We start from the raw sequence: 24,009 nt of genomic DNA on the forward strand, positions 1-24,009 counted from the left end.
AAATCAAAGAATATAACAGAATACCAGCTGAAGAACAAGATAATATGAACATCACCAGTCTTGTCAGTGGAATTATTTTAGGAGATATTTCAAGAGAATGGTTGAATTACCCCAAGGAAGGATCATACTCAATAATAATAGTCATCAGTGATATAAACTTAAACAACTGTTACCTTAGTCTCTGATCAAAAGGATGAATTGTTATTGATAATCGTAGCTGTTAATGATTATCCTCCTGAGAGCACACGATAAACCTTAAGATAATTACTTCATATTAAAAAAAGTTGATTTCTGCGCCATTCACTAGAACTACCTCTGCACAGCAAAAAATTTGCGTCATGCTGGAATGATGAATTTTCATCATATACTAGAATATGCAAGTCAGTGATTAAGGGTGACTGCAAAAACAAGAGTTTGTCTAGCAGCAAAAGTCCCAAGACTAAGGGTATTCTAGTCTTACCTCTCTAGTACTGATTAAAAGAGAAAAATAACCTTCTCTGGGACTTGTTAAGAAAAAAAAAAAAAAAAAAAAATCAGAGCACTTTGTATTGATGAAGTGATGAAGTCATTTTGAAAACATTGAAGACTTCTGCATTTTGACACAATGGAATATGCATTGTTCATATGCATATGTTCTTTATTGTTTAACTTCAGTCTATATCAACACTCCTTAATGCTGACATGTTTGATACCATCAGGAAATGGTTACTGGTAATTAATAGTGTTATCTTTATGTGATCTAGTGAGGACTTGTCATGAAAAACTACTGAGGAAGATTGTTATTTTCCACTTTGTGCTTCAGTAATTAAGCTTGGAACTAATGCAGTTTTTACTTTATGTATTTTGACCTATTCCTGACACTGCAAATAAATCTATTGACCTGACAATTGACTTTACAGCAAAGTATTTGTATAATTTGAAGCTCAGACAGATCTCTCCTTATTTACCTAGGAAGCATGGGAGATACTGATGATTGTGATGAATTAAAAATGGAAATTGAAGATATCTTTTTAAAGTTTTCTACACTAACCAATAATGGGAAGATGAAAGAGAACCATAAGAAGAAAAATGGAGATGCAAAAGAAAATGGGAAAATTAGTGCAATCTCAGAGAATATATACCCTCTGCAATAGGCAAGGAAATGTAATCTAATGCACAAAAAATGCAATCTCCTAAATGCCTCAGGTTTTTGTTACAGTTGAGAGGTCTAGAGGTCAATTAATAACAATTATAGGAGAAGTTCAGTAAGTGACATAATATATTACAAAAAGAGTGCTCATGTTCTGGACAGCAATTATATTACTCTTCATTAGATTTGTGATGGGATTCTGTTACTAAGAGTTTAAATTGGCATTCTGGAGAGAGTGTTTTTACATTATCGGACAGACCAGTCTTATGAAGAGGATTCACCTTTTTATGTCTTATACTTTGCAGACTAAAAAACTTCTTATATTCTGAGGAGGATTTGTCAAGATAAGGTATACTGAAAAGCCACTTTCAACTTTCAACAGAGGCTGAACCAAGTACCAACCAATTCTTTTTGAAACTGGGAAAAGTACAGACCACACTCTTTTGCCTGTCCCATTATTTTTCATTTTCACATCTTTGTCCTCCTGATCTGGCTGGAACAGTAAGTGTTCACAGTAGTCAGATAGAACAGCTGCCCTGTTAGCCTCTAACAAAATAAGACCAGACAGATAATCAAATATTAGCCTCCTGAGAGCATCCTATAAGCTGTGAAACAATTCTTATTCTTACCATTTTCAGAGAATTTCCATCCTGCCTGGAGACAAGAGGAAACAGCAAAAAGAAAAGAAAACTTTGCTATACGATTTGAAACTATGAGAGCAGGTGCTTGGAAGGCAGATTTGCCACATCTGATGCCAGGGTTCCTGTTTTCTAATTATTTAATGTGGCTTTAGCTACATTGGCAAATACTGTGGAGGAGAAGGTCTTCGGAGAAAATTAGTTGGTGCTGAGGACCACAATTTATCTGGTCCTGTAGACTGAAGACCTATTAGAACTGGAATACAGTAGGTTCCAGCACTTCTGGAAGGCACTTTCTAGTTTAGTCTCCTCCAAAAAGATGATGCAAACATCATCATGTGCTTCAGGGCCTCTCTGTTATGCCAATAAAATCTCAGTACATGGGGATGATTGGGAAGTTCAATTTGAAAGTAAACTGTATATGCACATCTGTAGGTCACTGCGGTGAACCATGTTGCTTCCTTGCCAGGGAAAACAACATAGACTAGAGAAGAGTCTGAACCAGTGCTCACCTCCCGCCTGCAATACCAACCTAGTCCAAACTGGACTTATGTTCCTAAACCACTGGCCTGAGATGCCACAGGCATCTCAGTGCCCCATTCCTGTGTAAGACTACTCATCCTGTCTGCAACACAAGTGCCTCGCACTTGCAAATATGATGCAGCCGTGTTTCTCTTGGTCACTATGTTCCACAGGAAAGTCCACCATCTTAAAAGATGGGAAATCCAGGTCCTGGGAAATCCAGTACCCATGGCCTCCATTTTCTGTGATATTTCCTGGAAGGTGAGGGAGAGGCAGAGAAAAAAATATACTCTTGGGGGGAAAAAGAGACAGAGTGTTGACATATCCTGAAAAAAAGAGGACAGGGCAAGAAAGTATTCACTTCTGTTTTCTGACTCATATTGAGAATATTTCAAGGTCTAGTGAAAGGCAATGGCAATAGTCTTTAGGAAGGCCAAGCAAATTATTGGGATTTGAAATTACCTTTTTGCACCTAGGCACTTCAGCCTTGTTACCCTGTATCTACCTCCACTTCAACATTTTTCATTTTGTCATGGCATAAAAGGAGAAGGGTAACAAATGGTAATTGTAGAGGAATACAGTTTTGTATGATCTAACACTTTTCCTCTCCCCTGGATGCAAAGATGTGTCTAGCCTTCTCCCTTCCCACATCCGTCGCTCTCTACTTGAGATTACTTCTCATTTAATTTTTAAGTGCCGCTATAGTTGCACTGTTAGTAATCATTTTAATGAATAACATAAGTGAGTGAGCAGTTAAATCAATGTATCAGAGATGAAATCTTAATTAAAATGGTATTTAGCTATGGGAAGTGAGAGTTTTATAATTTATTTTCTATTAAGATGTTGTCTGTTTCACCGAACACAATTATTTTGTGGTTTTAATCATGATATGAAAGCTTCACTGAAGTTATTTTTCTCCATCTTTCTGTTCTCCTCCATGAAAATCCACTAGCTTCATCTTTAAGGATACATTTTAAAAGGTCAGTGCTACAATGTTTGTATTCATTTTCTTTGTTCTTGAAATTATTTTTATTATTATTTATTTATTTATTTATTTTTACAATTGCAACAGCAGGCTACCATGCTGTTTATTATACAATTCTTCAATTTTATTACAGGGTAAACATTCAGATGGGTTTAAGTATGAAAGATTTATTACATATTTGAAACAACTTTTTTTTTTTTTAACTTTTTTTTTTTTCCTGATGTTTCCTAAGAAGAATGTAACTGTTTTTGTTTGGACTGCAGTTACAAAATACATGTGACTCTGCACTGGCATATCTAGTTATTCAAGTGCAAGAACATAAATCACATGTATACTCTTTGCAATCTGAGGGGCAAGGTACCCACAATTCCCACAAGTAATTACTTTGTGCATCCACACTTAGGATTTGCATATGTAACTTCACTAAAAATGTGCTAAATAAATTTGAATCTACCGTTCTGAAGACATGGCTGCAATGGTCCTTTAGCTCTTGCTATTATACGCACTTTTATTTTTCTGGGGAACAGAAGACCTAAATTATTTTCTTTTCCTTCTCCACACATTGGATGTCTTTGCTCTCAGTAGGATAAGTGCTCCTTACACAACTACAAAAGTGACGACCACCAACTTTCCTCAAGCATAGTGAATGCAGTTGGACAACCCATTAGTGCTACCTTTTCAAAACTCTTCATGTACTCAAAGTGGTATGCAACACCCAGACCTGCCTTCAAATTCAATTTGTTCCTGTCAGGAAAACAGTTATGTCACAGAGAAATAAAGAATGTGTGATACCAACTATGTGAAATTACATAGGGCTGCTTTTAGGTTCCTGGGTGGTCTCTAACTATGAAATGTTGAGCACTCAACATGCTTTTCACCCCTCAACTAGAAGTGAAAGCTCCCAGGTGCAAAATACAGTTTTGTTTTATTTTCCTCCTCCTTTGATTTGGACTTAGACTTTAAGCATTAAAATTCTTTATAATTGTAGATGCACTACAGATTGTAGGTACCTCAAAGTTGAATAGGTAGCATCCAGACTGGAAATCATGAGCTTGTGCCAAGTCTTACAGTGCCTGAGGGATAGGGGTATTTATATATATAAATATAAACACTATATACAGTGCCTGAGGGATTTGCATGGAATCCAAAACAAACCTCACAGTTATAAGAAGTTGGGAAAGGAGTTATCTACACTGGCTGTGTATTAAAGGACTTTCACGTTGCATTAGATTATCTTATTATATTGCAATCCTGAAGGTTGGAGTGTAGAAAAAGATTTCAGATGAGCTTAGGCAGAATCTTGGTCCTGACCTATGTAAACTAGTGTCCTTCTGGTTGCTTATAAGGGTGCTGTGCTACAATGCTGGAGCATTTAATGGTCAAACATAAATGCTTTCTGTGGATCTTCTACTATTAGGTAGCTGCATTGCTGAGGGCTGCAATGCAGTTTCATATTTAGGTACTTCAAATCTTTACCAAATTCAGTCCTTGAATTATCATCTTCTGTTTACCAGCATCATCACTTCCCATTTTACTTTTTATTTTCTTTACTCTAAGGAATTTATCAATACTCTTTATTTTCCGTAGTCTTAAAAAATAAAACTTTCATCTGCAAAATTTGCTATTGCTTGTCTTTAAAACCATCACTTCAGTGAGGAATCGGTTAAATAAAATAATCTCAGGAACAGACCTACAAAAATGTGACCATGCCAATGGTAGTCTCAAGCAATTTGTGAAAGATGACATTAATGTCCTACCCAACCTATAATTATGCAGCTCTTTTAACAATTAACTGATAGACTTAAAAAGGTCTTGAAAGACAATAAATTATGTAGCCCTATTCTTCTATTCGCAGACTCATTAAATATGACTGAAGAAGTTAGAGAGACATTGGTTTTCCTTTGCAGAAGACATTCTGGTTTGTTCCTCTTTAATAACAACAGTGATCTTAATCCTGCAATTTTGTTTGAGCATTAGCATTGTTCATTTTGCTGTTTCTGAAGTGATGCCTAATAGGTCTGAAATTGCACTGGTGATCCCTCTAATGTTTTAGTCATTTGTTTGTTTGAAGAGAGCCCTTCTACTGTCAGCTGGAGAAAGTGACTTTAACTGAGAATTTAAATATTGTTGTTAGGTCAGCTTCACCAATACCAAGTGTTTGATGAGTATCAGCAAGTCCTGATTAACACACTGTCCTTTAGTTTATTATCCTGCATCAACATCTCCTTCTTTTGATGCTCATCTGGGCAAAGTTAACCTCCCCAGATTTCCTTCAATATCACCTCTCCCATTTTAGAGTTTTCCTTTATTGCTTCTTTTGTTTCCTAGAAATACAGAAAATCTGAGTTTGTTTTTTTTTTTTTTTATCCTTGAGTCTTCTTTTTCTGATAGCTTACTATTATTCTTCCATGTTTGCTTTTCAAAGTTTTTATAACAATTTTTCATCTATTGTTTTATGATGGACTTCCTTTGCTTACAGGAAAAGTCAGATTTGCTACTATCTGAATCCAGTGGGTCCTGATACCATTCTTGTTCTTGTGTCATTTGAGAAATCTCATTGGTGCTGATTTTATTTTAAACTATTTTTAATGTCAGTCTTCTGTGCCTCAGTATCCTAATCCCAGAAATCTAACAAAAAATATTTTTGCACTATTTATTCTAAATGTTATGTTAGCTGTAACCCTTTACCTCCTTAAGTGCTAGCAAGCAGGTGGTCCTACACAGGGGTGAAATTATGTTTTTAAATCTTTATTGTAAACTGCTCATGTAGAAAGAAGTTGTTTTGTAATCCTGCAAGTACCCTTAAACTTCTCATGCCAAACTTTCTCAATAGTCACGTTAATTGTATACCATTTCATTGATGGGATGAAGTTTTATAGAATAGTAAGAATTTTAATGGCTCCATAAACATCAGAATACAAAGTCATAAGAAGAATTCATTGCATATTTTGTGAAACTCAGTCCATTTGGCAGATCAATCCATAACAAACCTAAACACCATGGCTGTTTTCAGGGCGAAAGGACTTCACAGAGAGAAAGGGACTTGGAGATGGGCTGGGATTACTTTATTGCTTAGGGGGACAGCAAACCTGCTCCTTAGAGCCAGTGCCACCAGCTGCAGCAGGAGAGCTGCTCCTGCACTTACTCTTTAATAAATGCATGTTCTCTCCTCTGAGCTCATGCCTCTGCCATCATGCTAGGATGCTGCCTGCTGTGTTAATCCGCCAATAAAGAGACCTCAGGTCATATACTAATATGTGCCTTTACCTTCTGCCAGCACCCCCAGGACTGGCTATTAATTTTCAAGTCGTTGAATTTTCACTTAATGTACTGCAGCTCTCTGAAGCGTGGTGAATTTCTTTAACCATTAAAGTAGCTGTAAACTGTGTGTGTGGAACAATAACTGGATGATGATGCATAAAGAAACAGGAGAACCCAAAACAAAACAACACCTTTTATAGGAATAACCACTGAATGGGGCATTAGTTGCATTTCTATACAGTTTTGGCTCAGAGGAGGATGATGATAATGATCACAACCAAACAGGTTGCTTCATGCTGAGAATCAAGCAGTGCAGTTATTCCAGGAGTGCCCCATAGACAGCTGCAGTCTGGGACACCTCCAGGGCCAGGAAGAATTAGGGGGAGAGACTGGGGTTGCCGCCCGACCTGAAGCACAGGAACGCGCGTAGTTTTCGCGCTAGTCCCGCCAGAGGAAAGGGCTGCGGACGCGAAATAGTCGCCGAGTTTCCGCCACCGCGGTTGCCTCACAATTTATACAAATCGCCTTTTTTTTTTTTTTTTTTTCCCGCCTACTCTTCCCCGCAGGTCTCCCGAGAGGGGCAGGAGGAAGAAGCAACAAGGGGAAGGAGAGGTGGAAAAAAAATAAAGATAGCTCGGTTTGCATTTTATAGCAAGCCCCTACGCATTTTGTAGCATCGTCGGCTTCAGCCCCCGGCCTCCCTTCCCCACCCCGGGGGCGCTCTGCGGCCGCGCAGAGACGCCTGCAGCCTCCGGGCTTGCGCGGCTCTCGTTTTTGGGGTGCGCACAATTCCCGCGGTTGCACTTGCGCGCCGCCTGCCTCCAGCGCAGCCCTAGGGGGCCGCGGTTAGAGGGGAGGGTCCCTGGGGACGGGCGAGGGGCTGGAGGCTGAAGGCTCCCCCGATGCCTGCGGCTGGTGCCGCTCTCCCCCAGAATCGCGGTCGAGAGGGGTCGCGCAGTTCCCGCGGGTGTCCGCGCAAGGGGACCCAGCGCATCCCCTCCCGGCCGTGGGTCTCCGTTTGCCAGGGCCGAAGTGCTGCCCCTCAGGCTAAAAAAAAAGACTAATATATATATTAAAAAGCTTAATATATATAATATATAGCTTTAAATAGATATTAAATATTTTATACATCACACACATATATATTTAAGATGTTTTATTTCCCTCTTTGGAGAAAATAGCAAATCAATGCCACCCTTTCCTCCAAGCATGTTTCTCTTCTAGTAAGAGAGGCTCCACCTCTGCTAGAGATTGATTCGCCCGGCGGTTTTTAGGATAATTTATGGAGCAACCTGATGAGCCTATTGGGCGAGTTGCTCGGTCCTTGTAGAGTGGGTTCCTACCTGTTTGGGTGTTTTATTTTATTTTTCCCCCCTTTTCCTTCCCCTCCCTTTGCCTGCCGTGTGCCGCGAAGGGGGGGGGGACGGTGGGATTGGCAGGGTCGCCGTTCCCCAGCCTCTCCGGAGGAAAGTCGGGGAAAGGAGAAGCTCCCGCACGCCCATGGATGCGTGGGGGGGCTCCGCGCCCCTCTGGAGCCGCCGCCGCGGGGCCCGGCTGCTGCTGCTGCTGCTGACCGTGCGGTTGGGGAGCGGGTGAGTACGGCCGGGCACCGCCACCGCCAGCCCGTCTCCTCCCGGGGAGGTGCCGGCCGGGCTTGGGGAAGGGAAGGAGGCGTGCTGAGAAACTTAAATAAATAAATAAATAAATAAATAATAATAATACAATTTTAAAGGTGCTTCCTTCGGATGCGGGGGAAGCCGGCACCGGGAAAGTAAAAGTTCTGCCGCATCCCACTTGTTCGTGGGAGCGTCGCATCACCCGGCCGGCGCAACAAAAAGCCACCCCCGACCCGGCTGCGCTCCCACGGGTGGGGAGAGTCTGCCCCCGCCGCGGATGGCAGGGTGCTGGCACCGCTCGTGGTGCTGCTAGTGCTGCTACTTTTTTTTTTTTTTTTTTTTTTTTTTTCCCCCAGCCTGTGGGGTGCTCGCAGCCGGGGGTGCCTCCTGGCCCTGATCCTGCCCAGCCCCAGCTTGCGGGATCGGGCCCACGCGTGCCGGGCTGCTGCTGCTTAAGTCCGCCAAGTTGGAGATGAGCCTTCCGAGGGAGAGTTGCGAAATTTGGGCTGGAGGGCTCTCAAGACACAACAGTTTGGTGCTGTTGTGTGTTACTAGTGCCCGTAAAAAAAATAACAAAAGGCAATCTGATCGTTCAACGGCTTTAATAATTCAGAAGTAATGTGTATCATTCCACAGGTTATACTGTCCTTAAAAAACAAAGCAGTATCGAAATGGTATTCAGTTGTTGCTCAGTTTCTTCATAAAGGAAGACCAAATTGTCATTCCAAGAGGCTATATCAGATATGTTGTATAAAGACTGGCTGGAAAAGAAAAAAAAATCCATAAACATTTTTTTAAAAGTCCATTAGAATGTAGACCCCTTCCTCATGTTGAATGATCATTTATCAATCGTGTGAAGTGTGTTCATCTCAGCTCATCTCTCATCTTCAGAAGACTGCTGTGTTATCCTACTTAGAAACCCTACTGATTATACTTTCCTTATTCTGTCTTTTAAAACCTTGGCATATTATGGAAATATTTTTCAAAAGCATTGATGGAAATTATACCAGTGCAGCTGTGCATCTTCAGAATGCTTCTTAATGAACATATTGTACCTCAGGTATGAAAGAAATTATCAAGTGGTTTGAGAGAAAAGAATATGCATGCTAATATATCAGTTCAAAGGCTTGGTTACGAAGGAGAAGGACTAGCTTAAAAAAAAAAAGTTTGTTGTTGTTGTTGTTTTGTTTTTCAAAGTGTGGTTGTGATTATAAGACTAGGTGTTAGATTATTATGTTTACGTCTCATTAATGGTTGCATTTATAAAGAAGTTGATGAGAAGTCTTCAGTGAGAAAAAGGAGTAACTTACAAGCATGTTTTTATTTTGTGCTTCAGAACATCTCAGATAAAATGCACCCGTTGGTTTAAATAGGCACATATCTGAATCAATGTTTTTCAGCCTTGCCTTTCATCCAGAGAATACATAGGAAAACAGTGTCTCTGTTGAGGGATTTTTTTTTTTTTTTTTTTTTTTAACGTAACCACAAATGGACATGTTTTTCAGATCCCGATTCTCTGATGTGTATTGCATTACAACTCAGGGTGTTTGCAGAGAGCTTGCGAGCTCTAGCACCCTTTAGCAGCTTGCCACAAAGTATGATGGAAATACTATTTCTCTTCTCTGGCTGCCTTTCTGTAGTTTCAGCCAGAGCTTTTCATTGAAGTCCAAATGAAAAAACATAGAAGCAATGCTTTTCTCAAGAATAGACTAGGCTACACCAATTCTAGCTGGTTTTCCAAAAACATCCTGCAGGAGCCAAAACATCTTTCAAGCCATGATTTTTAAAGGCTGCAAATTGCATAACTTTTCATATGCCTTTCATAGAATGGTTTGGGTTGGAAGGGACCTTAAAGACCATCTAGTTCCAACCCTCAGTTATATATGTCATTTTGTGTCGAGTGTGGGTAAAAGTTACTGCAGATATGACACGTGGAACTAAAGCCTAAGAAAGGAAATCTGAAGTTGATTTCAACCATTTTTAGTGTATTGCCCCCAACGCCATAGCACACCTTCACTGAAGGAATTTGCAACAGTTGAATTCTGATCTGTAAAACAGTTGTTTTACCCTAGTTCTGCACACACACCACAAACAGACCAGAATTGCCATTGCACTTGGTGTAAGTTCATGAGCTGGTATTTTGAAGAAGGATGTCTTCAATAGCTTGTCTACCTTCTACAGAAGTGATCCTTTCCAGGTACGTGCAGTCACCGCAGTCCTACAAGTTCAGCAGTTCAGCACACTCATTATACTTAGTAATCTCAAATAAACAGATATTTCTTGGGGAGACCATGAGGGCTGATAATAAAATTAATATTTTTTTCCTAGTTCTAAATATACAGGCACAGCTAAACTATCACTTTTTTTTTTTTTTTTTTTTTTTTTTTTTTTTTTTCTACTGAGTAGAGCAAGAGTTCAGTTGGAAGGGACCTTCAAAGATCATTGAATCCAACTTCCTGACCTCTTCAGGGCTAACCAAAAGATCAAGCTTATTAATGAGGACATTGTCTGAATGATATCTGTCGGTCAGCATATATAACAGTATACTGTAAGGTTTACTTTATTTTGCCATACACTCTCTTTAGTTTTGGCAGTGGCTGTTCTAAAAAGCAATTGTAAATGCTCCATCACAATGGGACTGTCAGCAGGTGCAAATGTCAGCTAATATTTTCTTTTCCATTTCATAGCATCTTGTAGGAAAATACTTATATAATACAGCTTACATTTTCTTCTTGGATAAATTCATGGATCAGAGTTAAGCCTGTCATAACAACATGGGTTTCTTAATGCTTGATAATAGTGATTTAGTGTTTCATTTGAACATCTGCGATGTTTATTCATTATTATCCTTACTCATATATGCTTTGTTCATGACGTGACAATGAAGAACTTGTTATTTAGTAGTACCAGTTGTTTAAAGTTCTTTATTTTATTAACAGTTCATAATCTTTTTTGGCAGAGTTAATATAAAGTTTAACTAGAAATAGTTAAATATCAAGAATTACTATTATTTATGCATAATTTTATGTTCCTTTATTGGATTAAAAGGAAATCTTCAAACTATGGCAATCTGAAAATGAACTCATAGTAAATTAAACAACATTTTCAATTGCTTTTAACTTTCTGCTTGTTAAATATTGTTGCTTGCTACCAAGTCAATTTTTTTTTTTTTTAAGCTGGGTAGAAAATGTTAAAGGTGAGCACTCATTGACTTTGGTCAACTTTTTAATGGATCCATGTCTGACCACGTAAATTACAAGGGGATAAAAGGACTATGTTTTTTCTTTGAAGTTACAGAGGAACATAATTTGGGTTTAATGCAACACCTAGTTTCTATGGACAGTATGCAGGAGTACCTTGGCATATGTGCAGTTGAAAAGTGAGTTGCACTGGTTTGTGCTATCATATATAGCTGAAGAGGTCATGTATTTTGAACTCACAGAAAAAAAGATGAGTCTGCAAGTTGCCAAGATGAACAACCTTTTTTTTTTTTTTTTTGATAGTAACATTTATGAGAGAAGAGTGTCTGGGCTTTTTAATTACTTGCTTAGTCCTCTTTTGCATGGTGTACTAAACTGGTTATGTACTTAAAATAATAATATCATAACGTGTGGTAAAAAGTGACAGAGAGAAATTATGATTACAAACAATAGTATGTAGCACACTGACAAGAGTCTTTGAAAAGATGGTGGATGGCAGTGGTGCTAAGCTTCATTTCTTGACAATTTCAATTAATAGTAAAAATTTGTAAGGAAGTATAGTGCAGATGCAATTGAATTAATCTGCTGATGACATGGAAATCCATGGAAATTTTGCAGTTTTACACATGTGAGTGCTTCTATTAATAAATCTAAAAATAGTGTGGTGAGTTCAGTGGCCTACTGGCCTATGTAAAAACCTGATTCTACATATTTAAACTTAAAAAGGTAAATCGTGCACTGAAAAAGATGTTGTGATAGAGGTGGCTGGAAAGACTAGATATGTCTCTCTAGTGCTCCAAGGAGTTGAACAGAATGGAATTTGCTTCAAAGAGGGAAATCCTAATGATTGGCAAAGATGAAAATAAATACTTCATAAAATATGCTTTCAATTATGTATGTTCAAGTCTGCAGGACCTGTTATGATAATCTGGTCCAACATAAGAATAAATGAAGATGCAGAACTTAACTTCTGCATCAGGTTTGTTGCTTCAATATAACTGTTCTAAGCCCCTGCACACACACTCAACAAGAAGGAATCCAGTGAAGTATTTTACAATATTTCTAGTCTGAGGTTTTTCCAGTTTCCAGCCACTGGATTTTCTGCCTTCTTCTGCTAGATGAAAAAGTCTCTCTTCTCTTCCTTTCTCTTCCTCTCTTTCTCTCTTTCTCTCTTCCTTTTTTTTTTTTTTTTTTTTTTTTTCTTTCCCTCTTCTATTTACCACATGCTACAACTGTCCCAGCCACTTTTGAATCTGATGTGCTTCAGTCCATCTCTTGGGAAAACCATGACCCTGTTTGTACCTCTGATTCTTGTACCTCTGTGAGGGCAACCTCCCAGTGTGGACCCATGGCTACAGATGCTCTTAGGAATGGAGCATGGTCTGCAGCACCTTGAAGAAATCTCAGAGCACCTCAAATTAATCCTGAGATTCTTAAGGGAATCCCTATCTTGATTATAAAACATCTAGTTTTCTGTTTTCACCATAGTCTTTCATGACATGTTGTATCATGAAAGACTACATTCATGTTCCTTGCTTCGAAAAACTTCCTCACCTCTCAGAGATGAGAAACTGCTGTGCAGTTACGTGCATAGCAGTATTTATGGGGTGAGTGATCTAGTCCAAAATGAAAGTTTTATACAAATGTGTGACAATCAGAGATATTCAGCACAGGGTGGAATTTTCCATTAAATTGGATTTACCCAAGCTACAGCTGGAATTATTTCCTTGGTATATATAGTTTAAGAGGCAACTTGATATCAGCTTACATTTTTCTCTCAGATAAGTAAACTGAGCTACATAAATTTCTTCAGCAAATATTGAATTATTCGTTTAGACATTTTTTAAACCCTTTCAAATTTTTCTTTGAAGAGCAGACCTCAAAAATGGGTAGATTATACAAATATTAGCCTCACTAATGGTATATACACACAGAATATTACTTCCCTACTCCTGCTTAATACTGCTGAGATAATATATCCCGGGATTAGCTCCAGTACTGCCCTGGTGTACTTCGTGTTCTTTTTGATTTTTGCCTTGATTCTCAAATCCTTTTCAGTGCTACTGCATTCCTCATTCCTGGTCGGGTGTGAATGTCTTTCCATGGTCCTAAATTATATGCAGTCATTCTTCTTGTTTTCAAGAAGATAGACAGAAATTGCGGGTAGAAAAGATCTGAGGTAACACAAGATACATCCCCACTGGATGAAATTATTTGAAGGCTTAAAAAGTAGCTGATTGCCCATATAATATGGTTTTATTCTTATTTAAGGCAGTGTACCATGAGGGATTAAGCCTTCTTATTAATAATGTAATATTATAGTCCAATTTATCTTTCAGAATAAAGTTCAGCTGGGTGGAATTTATATTAGGAAAAGTTGTAATATTAAGTATTAATTTAGGTTGCTAACTCTGGCACTGTAAGTCATGACAAATTTTTTGTTTTCTCTTCATTCACATTTACATTGTAGAATAGATTATGTAGATGTTTTTAAAAATAAACTATTCTCTAAGTTTTCCTTGAGGGAGAAATGTACTTGACCTCACCAACATATAGACATTGAATATGTACCAGATTGTGTCAGACCTGCTGCAGGTGAGCTATGGAGCCATATCTTAAGATCTAGATTTTTTGATGAAGATCTGATGGCCAGCAGGTTTCATCCAGCAAGGGATATTTCTGACAGTCATAAACTTTATTCACCATCTGTCAAGAGGTGGAATGCTTCTCTTGTAAAATACATGTGTTATATTTAATACACAATAAATTACACTGGGGAAGAGAGAATTTTGCTTGCAGAGACAGACAGCAAATTTTATCTTGCATGGTTTAGGTATTGTCACTAGCCCTTAAAGAGCATATTTGCCTCTTTGTATGATTATTCATTAATTTCATTGACCTTTGGATTAGTCCACAATTGCCTAATAACAATTACACAACAATTACACAAAAATTTCAGAAGAACCCATTGACTCTCTTTCTCTTGCGTATAAGTTGTCATTGCCTAGTTATAGAAGGTGTATGGCTTTTTCTATGGTATTGAGCCAGATTCACCTATACACTGCAGTTATGGTATGCAGTTCAATACAAGTCTCTAGTTCTGTTGCTACTACAACCTATATATGTTTCTTAAACTCCCAGGGAAGAAGACTGGTGCTTGCTCAGGTGTGTGTCATTACTTGGAAGTATTTTGAAGAAGCTAGTTTTTGTGAAGGGCTATAGTAGATTCCTAGTTACCTGAAGATTTTGCAGGAAATATGCTATGAATTGTGTTAGAACACATGTTCGCATTAGTATGCATAAATATCAGTAGCTTATATAACTGAAACTACCTCATGAAGGAGAACTTGTTTTATATATTTCTTGTGATGCAGGAGACATTTTAAAGTTGAAATCTAACACTGTTGACTTTGTGATTTGATTAATGTTATAGTGGCTGTGGGATGGCATTTAATTAGGGTAACTGCTTTTTATTAAGGTTATGGATCTCAGTATTCATTTATGTTAGGTTTGTTTTAGGTCTAGTTCTACTCTGGAAAACATTTCTTCAATCAAAGCACTTAACACACCAACAATACATCAGTTCATTCTGAACCTGACGATAATTAACCTTTCATCAGTCAACTGCAGATAAAGATATGCAGTCTCTTGGACTGGATGCTGACATGTGGCACATGGATTTATATCTGTTTGTCTCTGTGTGATGATTCTAGTCTGAAACCCCGAGGAGGTCTGATACTGTTGTGCTTAATGTGCTCCAGATATCCAGAGGTGATGCCTTTTCATCATCATGTCCTTTCTTAGTAATTTGGGAACATTTTGTCCTTTACTTAGTGCCATTTGTCTCTTCTCAGTCATATCTACTTAGACTCTATAATTTGCTATGGTTATCCTTTTATCTCCTGTTCTCTGAAGCTCCATTTCTTCTCTGCTATTTGGTCTGAAGGAGCACTGGAATATGGCGTTTTATGTTTTAATTACTTGATTGCATGGTCTGACCAAAACCCACAAAAAAGATGAGACTTACTAAATGAGAAGGCAAAACTTAACAATGTCCATTGCTAGGTTTCATTCAAATCCATCTGAAATAAATCTCCCTAAGAATTTTAGTAATTTACACTTCAGTTTCAGTCAAGGCAGTATCAATTTTCTTAAAAACTACTTTATCTTCTTGATAAGTTTTATTTTCTTTTGCATATAATGGTGGGAAGACTCTCCTTAGAAGACAATTGGTAGGAGAACATAAATGCATATTTCTCTAAAAAAAATATAATGGCAGAATGCACTTTATCCCTAAGAGGTTTTGTTGGCCAAAACAAAACACACAACACATTCTGCAAGTTTGTAATCAGAACATAGAATTGGTGTGAAGAAAAGAGGACTAGTGATAAATGTGTCCTGGTTTCTCACTTGTCTGGGGCAGAAAAAGTGCTGCTCAGAGCATCAGGAACAATGATGTTAGTATAGCCATTGCTGAAGAAAAATTATGTATTTTTAACTTGTTGAAAGATTGCTTATGTTCATATGTTTGATGGCAGTGCTGCCATTCAGAGGGTCCCAGAGCTGATGGTAGAATGGGTTGAGAGGAATATTATGAAATTTGTTGAGGATGAATATGAAGTTCTGCAGCTGGGCCAGAAGCCCCCCCAGGCAACAGAACAGGCTGGGGACTGCTATCTGAGGAGCAGCTTTGCCAGAAAGGACCTGGAACTTGTGGTGGACATCAGGGTGCCTTAGCAGCAAAGGGGGCCAGCAACATCTTGAGCTGAACAGGCATGTACTCAGGAGGTTGAGGGAAGTGACTGTCTCACTCTGCTCAGCACCTGCCAAACCACACATAAATACTGCATCCACTTTTGGGTCTAAAGAGGAGAGAACTCAGCAGCGGGCTGTCAAGCTGGTCAGGCAGGAAACCTTTCCCTGTGATGAGAGGTGAGAGGCTGTGGGACTGGGGCTTGTTCAGCCTGCAGAAGAAGTGGCTTTGAGGGACCCAACAGGAACCCCTAGCACTTACAGGAAGGTGATTAAGAAGACAATGATAGCCTCTTCACAGTAATGAATGGTAAGAGAATAAAGAACAATGGTGAAGAATTGCAATAGGACAAGACCCAATAAGGTGTAATGAAAAAAAACAACACACACTATAAGGATAGATAAGCCGTGGAACATGTCCATTAAGGCTGTGGGATTTCTGTCCTTAGAGTTTTCAAAGACCCAAATGGGTTAAGCTTTAATCATCCTTTTCTGAATTCAGTATGAGCCCTCCTTTGAGTTGAATTTGACTTCCCAAGGTCTTTTCTAAAGTGTGTGATTCTGTGGGAAATAGCAAGAATTAGCAAATTACTTAAATTACTTTTTTTTTTTTTTCCCCAGTATTGTTTGCTATCTCACTCATACGAGGTTCTTGCTCTCTGTTTTATAGTGTAAAAGAAAAGGGGTGCAGAGGTGCAGAAACAGCTACTTGTCCCAATCAGATTTACAAAACTGGGAAGAGTATTTTTGTGACCACATATGAAGGTAAACTACTATTTTTACTAAGGTGGTCAAAATGCTTTATCAAACTTAATATGTTTGAGAAACCAGTAGCTCTGAACTGGCACAGAGAATTACCTGTATGCGGATAGATAGATGTGAGGAAAATTTTCAATTAATTTTTGGACAGTAACTTGGTAGAAGCAGAGATGGCGGTTATACTGGTTTGAACATACCAATAATTGGATGAACTTTCAATGAGAGAAAATTAACTCAGTGTTATGTGCAAGGACTGGTGGATAAATAATAACTGTGATGCTTTGAGTCCAGATGATAATTTCTGTGAGAACCTTGAAGTCATTTGAATTAATAAGAACAAATTTGACAAGTGTCATTTGAAATAATATAACATTACATGAAAGTTGACATAGGAGGAGAGCAATTTGTGTTGGTCTCAGAAAAAAAAAATCTTCTGTATCATATCTTTAATAATAGCTGTTGTTCTGAACTTCAGAAAATCATGTTTCTATAAATGTTCTTTGGAGTCAGGTAGTGCTTTTGTTAAGTGTTCAGAGTTAAGTACAGTTGTATTGTTCATATTAGTTTTTGTTATACTAGTATATCACCGAGGTGTTGAAGATCATTTTACAAGAAATGTGATAATGCTTTTAAGTGAAGGTCTTACTGAGACTAAAATTAATTGTACTGAACTTATTGTGTGTGGGAGAAAAGTTTCATATCTTTCAGAGGTGCACTTCAAAGCTGTAATGACTCAGAAAAGCTTGATCACCTGATGCTTGTGATATGCATTAAGATGCCATGAGTCTGATAGTCTAAACACTCAAATTTGTAGGCAACACTTTCCATTATATGAATTGTTGAAATGCCAGCTTTTGTTTTGTTAGGTGATTTTCTTAAACAAAACTTTACCAATTATCAAATAGGTAAGTAAACTTTACTTCTTTATTAAGTTTAACCTAAAAATTGAGTGTTTCTTTCTCTATGATAAGAATCCTTTTTTTTTTTTTTTTTAATTATTATTATCATTATTATTTTCCCTGATAATTTTAATGCTGGTTTCAGGGGAAAATTCATCCCTTCAGTCAAAACTTGTGAAGGAGAAGGGAAAGAGGAAACAAGGCAAGAAATTATGAATAGTCAGAAAACATGAGATTAGAGAAAGCGAAGAGCATAAGTAAGTATGTATATACAGAAGAAGAATCAGCCTAATGGTATCTGGTAGGTAAACTGCAAAAATATTTTAAAAAGCTATATTAAGTAAAACAGATACTTTTTTTGGGATAGAAATGGATACAATGGGATAGAAATTCATTTTGACACACAACTAGATGCCAGACTCTGGCAAGGCAAAAAAAAAAAAAACAAAAAAAAACAAACAAACAAAAAAAAACAGGAGGAAAGGGAATAAATTGATAAAAGCATCTGAGATGAAATGGATGGGGAGAAAATAAAAGAGATGTTTTTGTCAAGAGAATGTCAAACCACTTTAAGAAGAATGAAGATGAAGGAATATGTCAGTGAGTCTGTATCTCACAGGATTAGAAAGAGCTAGTAATGCTTCCCAGATAAATGTTTTCAGTAGCCACATTTCTTTGTTTGCAGTTCCAGTATTTTCCCAGGAATTTTCTGCCATGAATAAAGCATACCGGTGAAGAAGCTGATGATGTAATGCAAAAGAGTTCTACTGAAACTTCATATATCAAATGAGTATGAAGTCAGTCATCAAGTTTTGAAGTTTTGGAGAGATGTCTAAAAAAATACAGTACTCGTAGAAGCAGAAGAAAAAATTCAGGAAAGTCCTTGAGGAAAAAATGTTGTTGTGTCCTATTCTAGCAGTCATTCCCCAGGGACATAGTCACTGCACCAAGCCTGTCTGAATTCAAGGAGCGATTGGACTGTGCACTTAGTCACATGGTCTAAACTTTTGGGCAGACCTGTGTGGTGCCAGGAGTTGGACTTGATGATCCTTATGGGTCCCTTCCAACTCGGGATATTCTACATGTATGATTCTATGATTCTATGACTATGTGGTCCTGCTGCTATTGGTATTGCTGTGAAAAAGTGATATTCTTGTATGTGCAGGACTTGGAGTCCTGAAGGATACTGCAAATCTGTTTCAGATTCTTGTTTTATCTTAGGTAGATCCAAGAAAATATGCTATTATATATTTTAAATTGCTCAGATAAGAGCAATTATTCTTTCCTACCATGTTGAAGTTGTACATGTATTTTGCACTATTTGTAATGAAGTCTCTTCTGTCTTGGGCAATGTTTAAACTTGTCATACTTCTACAGTTCAGATTTTCATCTATACCTGGCCCTATGCCTTGGTCATTCATGTGAAACATATAAGAACTTGCCTTTTTACCTTCAGAATTAGAACCAGCACCTGTAAAAGTGCTTGGCTCTGAATATTGGGTTGTCAAATCCCATGCTTTGTTTTTCGGCAATGCTTTAGGTCTTTTTTCATAGTTGACTAGGTTATCTGACATCTGAACTCTTACTGATGGGGCCATGAAATACACTTTTGTATTGTATCCAAGCTTATCATGTTTGGTGTTCTGGAGCAAAATCATGTCTGGTTAGATGTCTGAGAGGTTGGAAGCCTGACCTGGAAACCTTTGTCTGGACTAATTTATTGTGAAACATTGTCTGGTTAATTGTAGGATATTGACAGACTTCTGAAGTCGTATTTTTACCATGAGTGTATTCTTTCATGTTTGTAGTTTGGGAAACATTACCATTTTGTCTGAAAGTTGAAAACCATTTATTTATTTATTTTTGAAGTACTGTAAAATAGAAGTTAAATTGAATTATACTTAGAGGAGATACAATTAATATGCTGGGAAGCACAAACAGTGAATAACAGCTGTCTTCAAGCATTTTTTGTGATTTGTTAGTTGCTTCTTGCATTAAATATATCAAAATATATAGGCTGCTAGGACCTTACATATAAGAAGCAGAAAAGTGCTGTTACTGATTGTGGAGTCGTTTAAGTTTTTAAGCTTTCTGTTGTGGACTTTATTATTGTCAAGATGAAGATGTCTTGTGAAGACATGGTCTTCACATTTGTGCTCTATCTATCATTATGCAACCTTTTGAAAGCTGTGCAGGCAATGTGTGCTGGGAACTTCCTTTCTCAGGTTCCAGTCACTACATCCAGTGTCAGACATCTATTAGTTGGCTGTGGTTTGTGAACACTGATTTCCTCCCCTTATCCTTTCCTTTTCTTTGTAAAGCCTCTGCATGCATCTTTAGCTGCTGAACCAGTTAATTTGTCAGCCAGAAGAGCAGACTTGAGACTGGTCTTTTAGAAATGGAAATGTTATTTCATCTGCTCATTAAAAGGAGCTTTCTCTTTCATCCTCAGCTTTGACTTCTGTTCTTCTTTTAGTTTGTCTCAGAGAGTCAGATGAGTGGAATGCTCTGTGCAAGGCAGTGTGTCCAGTTTACCAACAGGAGAGAGTTAGCAGTGCTTCTAGAGTAAAATGGGATTATGCTCATTTTACTCAGAGGAAAGTGAAGGCATGAAATGTCAGTGGAGATAATACAGGTTTTCTGGCCATTCTCTATTGCTTCTCCAAAAGTCTATAGGTTCCCCATAGATCAACACTACCTGGAGGACTGTGAACCCTTGTGTGTGTTGGGTGAGAAGAAGAGCCTGGGAGTGGGTAATGAAATTGATTCTCAGCTGTGTTTAAATACCCTGTCTATGCTATGCATGTACTTCTATGTGTAATGCTTTCATATGCTGATGCAAATGGCAGTAGCAGCAGTCTCACTATATCCATTTTTTTTTTCAGTTCCTTATATAACCTGACAGATGTTAATTGCAAGTTAAAGTTCATTGTTTTTTCTCATACTTAAAGTAGAACAAAGACCTGTGATATTAATGTCTGAAGATGTGCATGCTGCCTGATGTTGAAAAGACTTATTCAGTCATTATTTGCTTGTGCTGAGGGATTTATTAGTCATGGTAATGTCTCCAATTAGTTGAAGGACAGAGAGCATAATTAGGGCACTTTGTGCCTAATTACTGTTCACTGTATACATGCAGTTGCTGTTAAGTTTATGAAGCTAGCTGAAATGTTATAACAACAAGCATGTTAAGAAGTTAAGACTTTCATACTTAGAGAATTATAAAAATTAGGGTCAACCTAGAAATATTTGAATGTAAAGATGTAATATATTTGCTCTGAATCTTTGTCTCTCCAGACAGTCTGAAAAAGACCTACTGAGTGAAATTTGTTGAAAAAAATATAGTTTATAGTAAATGGAGAGAGGATCAAGTGTGATGATCTGTGTATAGTGAAATAATCTTTAGGTAAACTGGGAAAGGAAAAGAACTCTTCTTTAATTAAGTTTGCCTTTCTCCCCTGGGTTATGTGAGAGAGAGGAAAGCACAATTGTTAAAGTTAGGGTGGAGTTAATTAGCATTTGTCTTCATGGGTTTGTAAGATTTATTTCAACTGCAAAGAAGTAAAACAGTGTTAAGCTGAAGTTAACTGTTGTTGTTATATTTCAATGGCATACCTGAATTTAACACTTTATCTTTTTAGTTTGGAATTAAATTTATTACTTTCTATCTTGCTCTTTATCCCATTCCAAAACCTGGGGAAAAAAATGGCCTTTGAAAAGTGAATTAAGAGGCACAGAGACTTGCTGAGGCGATTGGCTCTGAGGCAGACGCGTTCTGCAGCAGAGTGGGAGATTGGGCAGGCAGGACTAATTTTTCCAGCACCGAGTCCACTCGAGGCAGCCGCCAGGACCCGGCAGCCCTCTCGAGGGAGGTGAATGAGGCCAGAACAAGGCGTAGGCAGAGCCAGCAGCGAAGGCGGAGCCAACAGCGCCCTTCCCCCCGGGCCATTCATAAGGTGCCCCTAGGAAGCGCGAGCGACCAGGAGCATGGTGACCAGGACGGGCAAATAGGGAGTGGCGTGTCAGAAGGGAGTGGTGTGGCAATTAACAGGATGGGCAAACAAGGCGTGGCGCGGCAGAAGGGTGAGGCACGGCAGTTGGCGCAGGCAGGGTGAGCAGGAAGAGGTAGAAAGTCTACCCCAACTCCATGCCTCAGGATCGCCTCCACCAGAACAGAAAGAAGGGTGCTTGTTGTGGGTGACTCAGGGGAACAGAGGGACCTATTTGTCAGCCTGACCCTACCCGTAGGGAAGTCTGCTGCCTCCCTGGGGCCAGGATCAGGGACATTGCCAGAAAGCTTCCCAACCTGGATCACCTCTCTGACTATTATCCTTTTTTAATAGTCCAGGCTGGCAGTGATGACACTGAAGAGAGAAACCTGAAGACCATCAAACGGGACTTTAGGGGACTGGGATGGTTAGTGGATGGAGCGGGAGTACAGGTGGTATTTTCATCCATCCCTGCAATGGCAGGGAAGACACGGAAAGCCCACCTGATAAACACGTGGCTCAGAGGCTGGTGCCAACATACAAATTTTTGACCATGAGGCGCTTTACTCGGCACCCAGCCTGATGGCTGCAGACAGGTCCCTGTCTCTAAGGGGAAAACGGATCCTAGGCCAGGAGCTGGTGGGGCTTATTGAGAGGGCTTAAACCTAGGTGAGAAGGGGGACAGGGCTGAAACAAGGCTTGTTAGAGCTGTGCCAGGGGGAACAATGGCAAGGCTGGGAGAGAAGGCAATGGCCCAACTGAAGTGCATCTACACTAATGCACGCAGCATGGTAACAAACAGGAGGAGCTGGAAGCCATCGCGCGGCAGGCAGGCTACGACTTGGTTGCCATCACGGAAACGTGGTGGGACCACTCTCATGACTGGAGTGCTGCAATGCCTGGCTATAGGCTCTTCAGAAGGGACAGGCAGCATGGAAGGGGTGGTGGTATGGCTGTCTATATCAGAGAGAGTTTTGATGTCATGGAACTTGAGGCTGGGAATGATAAGGTTGAGTCCCTATGGGTTAGGATCAGTGGGAAGGCCAACAAGGCTAGCATCCTGGTGGGGGTCTGTTATAGACCGCCGAACCAGGATGAGGAGACGGATGAGGAGTTCTACAGGCAGCTGACAAAAGTTGTGAAATCGTCAGCGCTTGTTCTCGTGGGGGACTTCAACTTCCCAGACATATCCTGGAAGCACAACACAGCCCAGAGAAAGCAGTCTAGGAGGTTTCTGGAGAGCGTGGAAGACAGCTTCCTGACACAGCTGGTTAGTGACCCTACCAGGGGGCGTGCCCCGCTAGACCTTCTCTTCACAAAAAGAGAAGGACTGGTGGGAGATGTGGTGGTTGGAAACTGTCTTGGGCAGAATGACCATGAAATGGTAGAGTTCTCCATTCTTGGAGAAACCAGGAAGGGGACCAGTAAAACTGCTGTATTGGACTTCTGGAGGGCCGACTTTGAACTGTTCAGGACACTGGTTGGTAGAGTCCCTTGGGAGGTGGTTCTGAAGGGCAGAGGAGTCCAGGAAGGCTGGGCACTCTTCAAGAAGGAAATCTTAATGGTGCAGGAGCAGTCTGTCCCCACGTGCCCAAAGACGAGCCAGTGGGGAAAAAGACCGGCCTGGCTTAACAGAGAATTGTGGCTTGAGCTTAGGAGGAAAAAGAAGGTTTACAATCTTTGGAAAAGAGGGCAGGCCACTCAGGAGGACTATAAGGATGTTGTGAGGCAGTGCAGGGATAAAATTAGAAAGGCCAAAGCTCATCTGGAGTTCAATCTGGTGACTGCCGTCAAAGAAAACAAAAAATGTTTTTACAAATAAATTAATGCAAAATGGAGGACTAAGGAGAATCTCCATCCTTTACTGGATGCGGGGGGAAACCTAGTTACAAAAGATGAGGAAAAGGCAGAGGTGCTTAATGCCTTCTTTGCCTCAGTCTTCGGCAAAACTGGTTGTTCTCTGGATACCCAGTACCCTGAGCTGGTGGAAGGCGATGGGGAGCAGGATGTGGCCCTCGCTATCCATGAGGAAATGGTTGGCGACCTGCTATGGCACTTGGATGTATGCAAGTCAATGGGGCCAGATGGGATCCACCTGAGGATACTGAGAGGACTGGTGGAGGAGCTGGCCAAGCTGCTTTCCATCATTTATCTGCAGTCCTGGCTATCGGGAGATGTCCCAGTTGACTGGCGCCTAGCAAACGTGACGCCCATCTACAAGAAGGGCCGGAGGGCAGACCCGGGAAACTATAGGCCTGT

General features: G+C 39.5%; 1 protein-coding gene across 2 annotated transcripts in view; it reads left to right on the top strand.

Moving 5' to 3' along the window:
• The first annotated feature begins 7,809 nt into the window (after positions 1-7,809).
• GABRG1 (gamma-aminobutyric acid type A receptor subunit gamma1) overlaps positions 7,810-24,009 on the top strand; it is a 57,714-nt gene continuing 41,514 nt past the window's right edge. Inside the window, exon 1 of one of the 2 annotated variants that reach the window (XM_072037648.1) lies at positions 7,810-8,127. In XM_072037648.1, the coding sequence (XP_071893749.1) occupies positions 8,036-8,127 (92 nt within the window). In that variant the 5' untranslated portion in view covers positions 7,810-8,035. The remainder of the gene's footprint in view (positions 8,128-24,009) is intronic. The other variant, XM_027457150.3, reaches the window with a different exon arrangement.

Source organism: Anas platyrhynchos, chromosome 4 (genome assembly GCF_047663525.1).
Source record: "Anas platyrhynchos isolate ZD024472 breed Pekin duck chromosome 4, IASCAAS_PekinDuck_T2T, whole genome shotgun sequence".
Lineage (NCBI taxonomy): Eukaryota > Metazoa > Chordata > Aves > Anseriformes > Anatidae > Anas > Anas platyrhynchos.